This window comes from Lemur catta, chromosome 2 (assembly GCF_020740605.2).
Source record: "Lemur catta isolate mLemCat1 chromosome 2, mLemCat1.pri, whole genome shotgun sequence".
NCBI lineage: Eukaryota > Metazoa > Chordata > Mammalia > Primates > Lemuridae > Lemur > Lemur catta.
In genome coordinates, this window is record NC_059129.1 from 135,589,235 (window position 1) to 135,602,640 (window position 13,406).

The 13,406-nt window shown below is 38.5% G+C and overlaps 1 protein-coding gene across 1 annotated transcript in view; it reads right to left on the reverse strand.

Moving 5' to 3' along the window:
• RGS17 (regulator of G protein signaling 17) overlaps positions 1-13,406 on the reverse strand; it is an 88,405-nt gene that overhangs the window by 17,053 nt on the left and 57,946 nt on the right. Inside the window, exon 2 of the mRNA XM_045544599.1 lies at positions 11,488-11,631. Coding sequence (XP_045400555.1) covers positions 11,488-11,606 — 119 coding nt within the window. The 5' untranslated portion in view covers positions 11,607-11,631. The remainder of the gene's footprint in view (positions 1-11,487; positions 11,632-13,406) is intronic.

The window sequence follows — 13,406 nt, forward strand, 5'->3', positions numbered from 1 at the left end:
TAAGAAAGAACCACTGTCTTTGGTGAGAGCAGACTATTCCATATTTTAATATTCTCACATTGTATTATCAATCTTTTCTATTCATTTAACAGCCTCTACCTCAAAGTTCCCAGTGCAACGATAAAATCAACATCCTTCAGGTTCTCAAAAAGAATTGGTTGATTTTTCTTTAGAGCTTTCATTTTCATCATTCAAAATATCATAGTAAAATAGCACAGCTCTACTCAGGAGTTAACAATAACTTACAAATATGTATGAAACACCTGATTTATGCAACATTGCCCGGGTTGGAAATACAAGATGAATAAGACAAAGGCTCTGCTATCGAGGTGCTCAGACAGGTAAACAAACATCACATGGCACTGCGATAACAACTAAAATAGAGTTATTTATGTGATGTTTCTTAGACACGGGTGTGGTATCTGTACTCTTGCATGAGGGAATTGAGAAAAGCTACACAGAGGAGCTAATGATTAAATAGGGTGGCAAATTAGCAGGCATCTACCAGGTGGAGACCTGGAGGCTTCCAAGCACAGGGGGGATAATATCCCACAGGGGCTGGGAGTTGTAAAAAAGCACGATGCAAACATAGAACACAATGGACAGATGAGATGTCCCAGGGCGGAGCCGCAGATTAGAATGGCAGTGACCTATGTGGTATGCGGTGGGCCAAGAAAACAATGAAGTTGACTCCAATGCAGAACACACCTCCTTTAGGATGATTTTTGGCTTTCTGTGCTTTATTTTCCCCACTCATAATGGGGATAATGGTAGTGACCTACTTCACAAGGATGTAAAGCGAGGAATAAAAACTTGTGACAAAAAGGCAAATTATTACAAATGCTTAATTAAATGGAAGAACCAATCGGCTGCATATGAAAATGACAATTCCAAGTTTACCAAAGAGCTTTTTATTTCAACCCGAGAAAATAGGAACTTACACTTTGCTATTATTCTAAAACACTTTCTCATACATTATCTTACTATTTCTTCCTCACAACAGTCCTGTAAGGTAAGCAGGGGACTTGTTATTAATCATTCTCATCTTATTTACAAGGCAACAGTCATGACTTTGCAATACTCACAACTCAAACGTATCAGAGCTAGGACTGGAACTCACATCTTCTGCCTTACTGTCTCATGCTCATTCTCACTCTGCAACGCTGCTTCTCTTTACAGGAGAGAATTAGTTGTGGTATGTTACTTTTTCAGTTGTTTACACAAATTTATTTTTCTTAAAGGTTTGGAAAGGGTAAACCTCCTATTACAAACCAGTGCACTAAGTGTAAATCCCCCCCAACAGAATATCACTCCCCAGGAGTTGTTGCCCAAAACACTGGATTTATGATGGATATAGGTGAGGAGCAACTCCCTGGAATTTGAGATTACCATAAAGGAGTTGTTACAGAAGGTTTTAACAGCAAAGCTTGAAAGAGGAAGAAAAAAAGATAATGACACTAATGACTGTAGGCAGGGTGTTGCTGTACCTAAGGAGGGCCTCCTTGGGAAGTTCTACTTCCTTCCACCAGCAAAGATAACTTAGGGAGAGGGGAACAAGGAAAAGAAAACAGAACTGATGCATTGCTTACAAGACTATCAAAAAACAACAAAAACAAATACACAAACAAACAAAACAGGCACCTGAAGGTGGGACAGTTACCATATAACATCCATAATTTCTGAATAGAAACTCAGTGTCAAATCTGTGACTTGAACTTCATCTCTTCGATTTCTACATTTTTATTAATATAATACAGCTTGGTTGTGAGTGGGGCATGTGGGGATGGGAATCATGGTTAGAAATCTGTGTTTGGAAATGTTATATACCACTTGTCTAAAAAAAACCCCACGCTTGTCTAAAAAAAATACCACACTGCCACTATAAAGACTCCCCCCACATTTTATAATCAAGTATTGTATGTCATAAACAAGTATTTCATTTGGCTTAAGGTTTTGTTTCATGAATTTAAACTTCTCAAGTAAAATGATGCACTATTAAAAATCTGTCCACTAGATGGCTGTGTTACCTTTATAAATACAATATCTAATCAGAATAAAAATCTGAAGAGTTTCTGGGAGTAATTACCCTTATTTGGGGGGGGACCCTACTCTTATTATGTAAGAAGTTTTGATAATTATATCTTTCTAAGGAATTTTAAAAGAGTCATTCAATCTTTCTGTGAGTGTAATAATCATCAAACTCGAGGGGAATAAGTGTAATCTCTGGAAATGTGCATAACTGCGACCATTTTTCCTTTTTGGTATTTAGAAAATGTTCTGAATACACCCTGACCCAAAGTCATTTGATTTAGGAATATTTTAGTCTTAAAAACAGGCAGGCATAATCCTATTAACATTGTCCTTATCCTTTCCAATAATAAATTGCTTTGCACTCTACTCTCATGCTGGTGTAAAATGGAACTTAGGTTATAGGTTCTTAGAACAAATTAATTAGAAAAGGTTTTTAACTACCAATAGGAAATATTTTCTATTTAAAATGTTTTAAAATAGCCACTGTGAGAGTGGGTTCTCCCACTTTCAATTCCAGTCTGGGTTGTATATAAACATTTACCACTTCTTTTGACACATGGAAACTGAAGGTAAATCTTTTCATTCTTTGATTCTCTCTTTCTCTCTCTTTGTTGCTAATTTCTCTCTACATATGCATCTGTTTGAAAAGATGAATTTCAAAAATTCCCTGTTTTTATCTGTATTAAATTTTCATTTCAAATCCCAAGCCATGTATTTTCAGTTCATCGGCACATTTATTTGATTTAGAATGCCAACTGCATTTAATAAATAATTACATGGTGAAAATCCAGACCCACTCTGTAAGCCGACATTTAATTAGATAACCAAAGCTTATTTGGCATGAACAGGGTTTCTTCATTTTTCCTTAAAATTAAAAGAATTATAGGACTGAAGTAGATACACTTTACATAAATCCATGCCAGTCATCAGAATCTTCTACTTCAGTTCTCAGGTTGATTGAAATTCTATTTTAAGCTGTTCCTTCAACCCACTGTAATTTCCCCTGTAATTCATAATTAAGTTAGTGGATGCTTTTGTGGCAAAGCAAATATCTTGGAGGTGAAAAGGCCAAATGGACTTGTATTTAGTTAGTACATATTGTTACTAAAATGGCGTGTCACCATCTGAGTCTTCACTTGCATTAAAGTTAAGTTGGAGCTCAAGCTTCTGATTTTGGAAGCTTGTTTCCCTATCATAAAAAGCAGAATGAAAAAGTTAGAACTTTGGCAGTTAATATCCAGAAATATATCTGATAGCTAGCACAGTCATTCATTCATTCTCTCACTCATCCCTTCCTGGTGTTTTCCAGTTACTGTGCGTGTGAGTATGTATGGGATGGAGTGGGGACATCCTTGGGAAGAAAGTATTACTGAAGGCAACAATCCTGATCTATAGGGAAACTTAACTCCAGTATGTAAAACTTACTCTCTGGGAGTCGTGTGTCTGTGTGGGACGTGTTCCAGGGATGCTCTGATTTATACCTGTGCTGATTAATGTGAGAGTTGGAGAGAAAGGGCAAAGTGATACGAAGTGCAGAAAGAGCATCTGTTACATTAACTGACAACATGTAAACAGAGCATTGCCCAAAATACAATGGTCAAATCCTACAAAGTCTGGTAAATTCCTTTGGTCTGAGACTTGTGAAAGGGACAGAAATAATACCTATCAATAAAAGGTTATGCAGGGGGGCTCATAGCATGCACTGAACCTTAAACTAAGTAATTTATATATGTTATTAATCACATTTTACTGAGGAAGAAACTGAGGCTCAGAAAGATTAAGTAACTTCCCAAAGGTCTCATAGTTCTATGTCATAAAACTGGGACATACCCAGGTCTGTCTAATTCTAGAGCTGTTCATTTCCTATCCCATGCAGCCTCCTGAAAGTCAGCTTTATACGAGAAACACATATCATTAGAATTTGTCTGCAATCATTAAATATGGCAAGACTACCTCTATTTAGAATGAAACACATGAAGTTATTATTCCACTATTATTTACAGAATTGATAGACTAAAGTGGCTCTGTACTTTTAAATAATCTACATTGCTTCAAATGAAAAGTATCAATGGCAGAAATTTGCTTTCTACTTGAGAACAGATTCTTCCATGCATGAGATGCATGTTAATATATCGTATATTGATACCTGAAACAAGGGTATGGATTTTATGGCACTGGAAATTATATTTATAACACCCAATTCAGAAGAATGATGCAATCAACTTTATTTTCACAAAAAGTGGATCTTGTCCTATCTGACAAAAGAGAGAACAAGTAATTCTTGGATGATTTCCTAAAATAGCAGGCAGATTGTAATAGGTCTTCCATGCCTAGACCATGAAAGTAGGCTAGGCCCAAAAAATACAATGAAGAATTTTAATGAAAGGAACAAAAATAGAGTTAATACTTATTTCAATCAGATGTAGCGGAACTATGACATTTTATATATAGGGAAAGCATAGCAAAACCATCAGTCTCATTTTTGTATTACTGATTGGGAGATGCTTGGTGAGGTTCTTCAATATGTCCAAATAGCTAATAAATTTAGCCAGGATTTGGAAGGGTTGAGTTTTATACTGTTTTAGAAATTAAATAATTTGCTTTGAATAAGTCAGGAAGGGAACTCTGACTCCCCTCAAACCAAACATTCATCCGGAAGGATCATGGTCTCTCAGAAGCCTTAAAGAGGGGCTCACTCATTTTCTCAGTTAGCAGCTTTTTTCTCTCCAAGTTCCTCCTCCTGCACCTTAAGAAGTTTGTTTTTTGCAAATTTCACAAATAATCCCCTAGTAGGTCAGATCACAAGGTGTTCAAGATCCTTATTGTATTGGACCTCCCTGGTGTATTTATAACCTCAAACATTCCCTTCTTTGTGAAACTCTGCTCCCGTGGTTTCTGTGCCAGCCCATTGCCGTGTTTGCGTGTTACCTCTCACACTGTCTGCTCTCCGTGTTCCGTGTTGGCGGCTCTCCCACTTCCCACTCCTCTACTGCTCGGTAAATGGAGGTACAACCTGAGGTTTCTGTCTGCAGCTCCCTGCTTGTCCCCTGGCATGCTCTCCAGGGCCACCACTCTCAGCTCTTGTGTACTGTATACTGGTGACTCGCAGCTTGTCATATTTAATCTAGACTTGCCCTGCAAGCCTCAAATTCATTTATACGACTAACTCTTGGTTACCTCAAAGAGAACAAAAAACAAAATAATCAGACAAAAGAACTCTGACCTTCCGTGTGTTCAGCCTTGTCCAGGGCAGAGGGAGGCGTGGCCATGGGTATGAACAGCACCGGCCCATTGCCAAGGTCAGCCCTGAAGCTCTGGCACAGCCCGGCCTATCCAGACACACATGGTCCTCATCACATTGCCACATATAGTGAGTCAACTCTGGCTGGGATTTGAGAGACTTTTTCCAGGTCTGACCCTTGAAGCCGACTAGGGTATCTGGGGCCAGTGGACCCCACCCGTGTCTCTGTGTAGAGCCCTGTCCCCAGATGCACTGTCACACCCCTTTACCTACAGTCTCTTTCCTCCTGTCCTCTTAGGACTCTCGGCTCCCTCTACTATTAACTTCCCCCTTTGAAAAACATTCGTTTTCTCTGGAACTCCCTTTCCACATCAAATACACTCTCCTGCATGCTCAGCCTTCCCTGGCCCACGTCTCCCACTGGCCCTGCTTGACACTGAGCTCTCTGGGAGGCACTGCCTCTCTCAGGGTTCTCTTTTAAAGAGGCAGCTCGTCCCAGGCTCATGCATTCCTGCTCACGCATTCCTCTTCTGTACCCTTGGAGGTTTACGCCATTTGACTTCCCCCTTCCCGCCTCTCCTTCCCTTCTCACAGCTCTAGGATCCCTTCCCAGGCACTTCATCCTGCGGACCTTTCCTTCCCCTTTTGACCCTGCACCTCATGGGAGCCAAGCACAGGTGTCCCTACAGGTGTTCCCAGGTACACTCCAGGATGCTTCCTTGTTTCCTCACTGACTAGCTTTCCCTGGCTCTGAGCCGGCTCACCTTCTAAGCTGGCTCTGGCTTGAAATGATTTAATCGTCTGTCTTTTCTCTTCTGGCTCACTGTTCTTCCTACTCTCCTGAATAAGACTGGAAATAATATGTTCATCTATTAGTTTGTTTCTTTCCCATCCATCTTCCCATAGACGATCTTAATACCGCAATGTCACACTCAGAAAATGTTTACACTTACAGTAAACAGTCAAAAAGAGTGCATACTATATACCTTCCGTGGAAAAGGGTCAAGCTAGTTCTAATTCTGGCAGCTTTACAATTGGTGGGACTCTGGTCATATGTAACATAGGCTTGGCAGGAGCAGGTGTAACACTAAACTTTTAGAGGGTGACCTGGGAATAATAGCAAATATTCGTATCTAGATTTAGTCACTCAGTGAGACTTTGTTCCCTGTCATTGCAGAGGTGGGGGGACCTGGTGAAACCTGGGGAAGTGCAATAGTGCCAGGCAACGAGAGACATTCGATAAATTGTGAATGAGCAAATGAATGAATGGATAACATAAAGAAGGTTCATAGTCCTAATGTCCACTTTTTGGTTTTGTGTATATGGCCTGGAAAACTTGGGTTCGTTTTGATAGATGCCTTTTGATTCTGTAAAGTTCATATAGTTGATAGAAACTGGTGAGGAAATTTACCCCTGCCATGGCGAGATGAAGTTTCAAAACTGTAGAATTCTTGGTAAGGGGCATACTTTGTAAATTCTGTGCACAGTAAGTTATTCCTGTGGAATAACTTATGCTCCCATTGAGATGAATCAGCTCTCCCAGGGTGGCAGGTACAGAGGAGACCATTTACTCACTGGTCCCTCAGATGAAATGATTCACCTTGCATGTGTGAACGGTTTTATTTCCAGGGAGTGGTTTTTTCACCATGGTGCCAACATGGATTTTTGTTTTTCCTTTCAAAAAATATCCTTTGACTTTTAAGGCATGCATCTTACTGTTTCCATTGGCAGAGAGCTAGAGTGTGACAGCATCAGAGGATAAAATAGGACATTTTTGCACTGTTTTGAATTAGGGAGGCTGTGGTACTTGTTAAAAATGGAGGGAGGGGCACCCAAAAGCATGTTTCTAAAGTGCCTAACATTCACTTCGTGAGATCTCTCCCATGGTCTAGGAACTCTGGGAACTAATGTGTCCAAAAGAAAGACAATTTTAGCTTTCAAAGGGCTAGTTAATTTACTAAATTCAGTCTGTGACCAATCTCTCCTGAGAAGAATCCAGCATGTGGGCCAAATCTCATAGGCAATACCCAGTAGTTCATGGGACTGTGCATTCAGTTGGGAAAGTTGTATTTGGAAATGGTTCATATCAAATCTGGAAATGAACAGTTTGGAAGTGTTGCATTAATGTAGACTGAACAATAGCCTGGATAGTAAGAGGCTTGCATTCTAGTGCCACCTATGTCCCTAGTGAGCCCAGTGACAGCAAGCAAGCCATCAGTTTCCTTACCCATAAAATTAGACAGCATTTTCCAAATATTACTTTTTTTAGTGGGGCCATTTTTTCCCTAAACAAAACTTATATCTAAGTCTAATATGTAAAACAACTAAAGATAGCCCTATTCCTTTGGAAACTGCAAGTAGCAGTCACAGCTGTGGCCAGCAATACTTGGTCCTCTCCTCCCACAACCATCATCTCTTACCACCAAAAAGTGCCAAGCAAGGTCAACGTGAACATTTTGGATAGATGGAAGCTGAGGTCTCCTGAATTCTAATTTTTCACTACTAAACATAGAGAAACCTGTCTTGCTCAATGGGATACCACTAGAAGTGGCCAGTTATTAGAGAGGGATTAGCATCTAAAACTTTATGTGTAAAAAAATAGCCTGTGTATTTCAATGTAACCTCTGATGTTACGAGAGGGTTCACAGGACAATTTGAAAATTAGCTTTAAGCTCAGAATAAACTTTGAAAGCTCTATTTTCCTATTTCCATTCTGATGCACCCCATTTTTGTAAGCACACAGCAGTTTCTAGTCTGCAAAGTACTTTGACATGCATTATCTCATGTGTGAGTATCTGCACAACCTCACTGATTCACTGTCCCAACTGAGGGTAATTTGAGAGGAGCCCAAAACATCTTTCATAGGTATCTTTCTCGTAAAGAAAAGGGAAGAAGGATAGACCCTGAAAAGGCAAGTCATCCTGTCTTCCAGTGACAACCTTGAACCTCTACACAAGGGTCCTAACAAAACTATCTCTTCACCTGGTCAGAAAAAGCTTAGTTCCACGCATAGAAGGATTTGTACATTGACAGATTGTCCACCTTCTGGCCCAGCTTCAGGCATCCATCACTCATCTAGGTAAGACAATTAAATGATCTAAACCTCATCCTCTTGCTTCCTCACCTTGCAGTAGAGGCCTATGAGGAGATAGGGAGAGAGACTGATTGGGGAGGACGTGGTTTCTGGACAGAGACAGAGAACGGATCAGCATGGTAAGTCGTTATAAAGTTTATCCAAACTGTCCAGAATTTTGAAGGAAATTGTGGAAACATTCAGCAGTGATGTACTTACTTTCTGTATCCTCCCCCAAAACAAAGTGCAGTGGTAATTTTAAAAAGATAGGAATAGATTTAAAAATGGGAGAAGAGCTGACAATGAAATATAAATGAGAAATGCAAATTTAAGGGAAATATATTGTTTAAAAAACCCATAACATGTGAAGCTGGAGTGAGGTATTTTATATTTATTACTAGATATAGAAATTTATGTTCCTACCACTCTATTTCCTAAAAAGGAAGTAAATTCAGCCACATGACAACTGCTCCTATTCATGAATGACAGTTACTTCATATTTTGATGTCTAACTTTTTTTTTAGTAGCTAAATTATTTTTTAGTGTTTCTTTTTGTTCTGCTCCTTTGACCTAGCCTGGAAAATCTGAAGAACATTTATTTCTTTTTCTTTTCACTCCAAAAAGCCATTACAATTTTCTTTCCTAAACTCAAAGTACAAAAATAACAATATTCTTAAAATGCATGTGTAAAGGGCATTTTCATTTGCAATAAGACAATGTAGCCATAATTAAAATCCATAGTTCCAGGCAATTTAACCTTCAACCTTTTTTCAAAATCAAGTTGTTTACATTAGAAATTATCTATCATTTGCCATACGTAGAAGGACTTGTAAATTTATAGACTGTACATTTTATGTCGAAGACTTAGGCATCCATTGCTCATTGCTAACAAATGCAGTTCCTGACAAAGATGCCCTAGTCTAGAACTAACAGAGCATGAGCCAATGCACCAGGTGTTTGGGAATCCACTCTAGAGCTGTGGAGAGTTGACACACCTTCCAAAAGCCGTTTTGTTCTTGATCCATCGTCTGTGTTCTGTGACAATCTGATGCTCAGGAGCTAATGTTGAATGTTTTGTTATTTAATGTGTATGTACTTTTAAAATTAACAAAAGCAAGTCCCACTAAATATTTGTTTGGCAGCTAACAAACACAGTGAAACGAAACTTCAGTGCTCTATATGTTCTGGTATTTTAATCCTGAAGCAATTTGTAAACAACTTTTGGCAGGTAGATAAAATCAGACACTGATTACATATATGGCATAGTGCAAATGAGAAATAGAAGTACAGTCCTCAACATTGTGTAACAATGTATTTGCAATGTTTTATATAGAATTTAAAATAAAACAGATTTTTTTATATTATTTCAAGCCAGCTGCTCTTTAAAGGGATCTTACATTTCCAATAGGAAGTGCTCCATAGCCCAGGGAGCTAACCCTTATGAAATGGTTACTATGTGTCGGACACTGTTCTAGGCTTATTATGTATTTTATCTCATTTAATTTTATAATAACCTTAGGAGGTGGGAATTCTTATTACTGTTATTTGGCAGACAAGAAATCTGAGGACCAGAGAGATTAACAAATTTGTTGAAGGTTGCACAGATAGTGATGAGTGAGGACAAGATTTGAACCCTGGTAGTCTGACTTCAGAACCACCATATCCAGTCACTACTCGGTATTTCATGGATTAAGACCAGAGCTGGATAATATCTTCAGGAGTGGTTACACACAGTCAAAATTACACACTGTGACTGAAATATTACCTTATCTAGAATTCTATTTCCTCCATCTGAAATTGTTAAGGCTTAAGAATGAAAAAAAAATTATGTGTGGCTTTCCAACAAAGAATCATAATCCAGAAAGCAATTTTGATATTTATAAAAACTACTTTAGACCATCCAGATTACTGTAATACCTGATGGTTTTCTGGAATCCGAGTTTTCTACAGTGGGTGGAGCTTGTTCACCATCAAGGGCGCCACTATAGTATAACACTTTTCATCTTCTATTTTTGTCATAGTGATATACATTTTTGCCATCATATCAAAAAAATATGTTGGGAAACTGTAGAGATCACACATATGATGATGACTCAAGCACATGGGCCTTTCTTTAGGTTTTGAAATGGGCCAGGGAGATCTAGAAGACCTTGGCTGGTCTTGAGGATCCCCGTGGGATCTTAAAAAACCCCAAGATGTATGGTTCAAGGGAAAGTTCCTTAAATCTAGCATTCCCCTGAGGAATCTCATCTGCATAAATGTTAGGGTTTGGAGTCCTACTGATTTTCTCATTGAAAGGCACTTTGAGAATGTGGAACTGCAGCAGGTTCTCTGAGGTCCCTGGATCATGGACATTTAGCACTAGATGGGACCTTAGGAATCAGCTTGTCTAACTCTTCATGGTTGTGTCAGTGAGGAAACCAAAGAACAAAGAGACTACCACTTTGCATGATGTCCCAGAGCCTGCCAGTGATAAAATTGCAATGGAAAGTGGATTCTCTGGCTCTAGGATCAGAATTTTTAATTAAATGACTTGGCCTTCATACCAAGGATAGCTCCCGATCTTTCAGATGGGTGGTTGTGAGTCTGTGGCTCTTCTCTCGTCCTTATTGGCAGGAGCTCTGTGGCTGAGGTTGCCACCCTGATTCATAGTTATCTGGCCATGCAACTGAATGATCGACACCCTATCAAGTGGTGCATGACTAAAAGTCGACATTGAATACTATCCTACTATACTACTAGATGTTATCTTAATGTTCCTGTATCATCTGTAACATTGGAGAATATTATTTATTGACAAATGTGTATATATATATATATATATATATATATATATATATATATAAAACAATAATCTTATTTTTACCCATATTTTTAAGAAGCATGGATGAAGAAAACCATGATATAAAATAATTTTTCATTCTTTACCTTACTATCAATTTAAATGTAGATTCTGAGGAAATAGTATATTTTGCTTGTGGAAATGGTTGCATTATACCAATGATGATTTTCAATAATTCCTACTTGCAAAGGGAAAAAAGAGGCATGTTGAGAAGTTTCTGTGATTGCAAGCTTTGGCATGCACGTTCACACTAGTGACTGCCTAGCACAGGTGTGGTATGGCACAGGTAGCGAGACGTACCAGGAGCAGCTGCAACAACAGCACCAACAAAAGCAACATGTGTTGTTGGGCCTCTGGTTTCCAGGCGCTTGAGACACAGCAGGTGTTCCTTCATTTTGTGACTGCTGCCTTTTTCGCATTTCAGCTACTTCAGTACCCGACTGGCTGAAAGAAGAGAGAAAATGTAAGGCTTGAAAAAAATGGCCCTAAGTTCCCTATGCTGAAGGAAGCATAATTTAATTAACGGAGGAGGGAGATAATGTAAGAAGAGGAGGAAACAAGTCAGCTTTATCAGTCAAACTAAAAATTCTCGTGAAAAATTTTTTAGGAGAATATTCTAAAAACTTTGGAGACAAACCTCTACCATTATCTGCTACATAAAATTATAGGAATGAAGTTCCCATGCAATCAAAATCATTGGTAAGGTACGTATGTTAAGGTTTGAAAATTTATTTTTAACTTTCCTCTTAAACCAAGAATGATTAAATCTGCTCTCCTTTATGAACATCTTTAAATGATTACAGGGGTGTACAGAACTTGCTTCTCCACTGATGTTTACTGAAAGGTGAATTGAGCATTACCAATCTTTGTTACAAGGTTTTCAGCTATGTAATATTACGAGGAAGATCGAATTTGTTTTTGGTGACCTCTCACTTCCTTTAAAACACCCAATATCCTTTTTGTCACTTCTTACTCATCCTCTGGGGGCCTGATCCTGATGACATTACCAAAGTGCCTTATTCTCTGTTAGGTGTCAGTGTTAAAAAGGCATCGACTCCCCTTTCTCCACCTGACCCCAAATTTATTTCCATTTAATGGATCCTTGGGTAAAGTTAAAAAGTCATTAAATTCAGGGGAATTACTTTGGTGGAATTTATATATCATGGCAGATACAAAGAATATTGGGGTACAGAATGCCCTACCTGTGACCTTAAAAATCAGGTCAAATGAGTTGCCACCTATTTAGAGGAGCAATCCTGATTTAAGACCATGTTGTGGATAAAAAGACAAAGTTTTATTTTAGCAGGATAATATATGATTTAACATGAACTCTTAGAAAAAGGAATGAAATCTATTGAATAATGTTTTTCATAAATATGCAATATATGTAAACCATAAACATATATTGCCATGTGTGGCTGACAGCAGTATTTATTAAAACATAGTGCTTCAGGTTATTTTGGCATTGTGAGCCCATTACTTAAAAATTATATTTTCAGTTCTAAATGCAATAATAGACACTTTTTAAAAAATACTACCTTCTTAAAAACACGATAAACATCTCTTTAGGCCAGAAATGGAACAGAAAACCACAGTGGTAGGCAAATGGGGTCTAAAGCCACAGTCATTCTGTAGTTCAGGTATAGAAGCAGAAAGGGGCAAAGATCCATGCTCAAGTGGGGTGTAAGATACTCCCCTATGAGTGGAGGGAACCAGATTCCAGGCTACCTGCATAAATCAGGGCTGTGGTTCTGCCACTCATACATAAAAAGGTGCTGAAAAATCTATCTCTGTCATTCAACGACACCTAGCTGCAGGAGGGGGAGGATGCAGAGAAGCATCCAGATTGGACCTAGGCCAAGCAGCCCACTGGTTCAGTGATTGGGTCAGGGATGTCTCCAAAATTATTGCCAGATGGGAGGGAATCATAAGATATTGCCTCAAGATTAAGGGTCCTGAGGGATTAGAGGAGACAACTAAAAAGCATTACATTACAAAGAGTAAGTGAGAGTGAAAATGCACCTGTCACTCAATGTGCTTCCTGAAAGCAAAAATTCAAATTAACACCAGAAAACAGACAGCCAACTCAAAAATTAGGAGATGAATATACTCCAGATCAAATGCAAATAATAGAATCACCTAAAATTAGTTTCATCAACATGTTTAAGATAAATGATGTGATAAGAAAAGAATAATATTTATATAAAACAAATGATAAA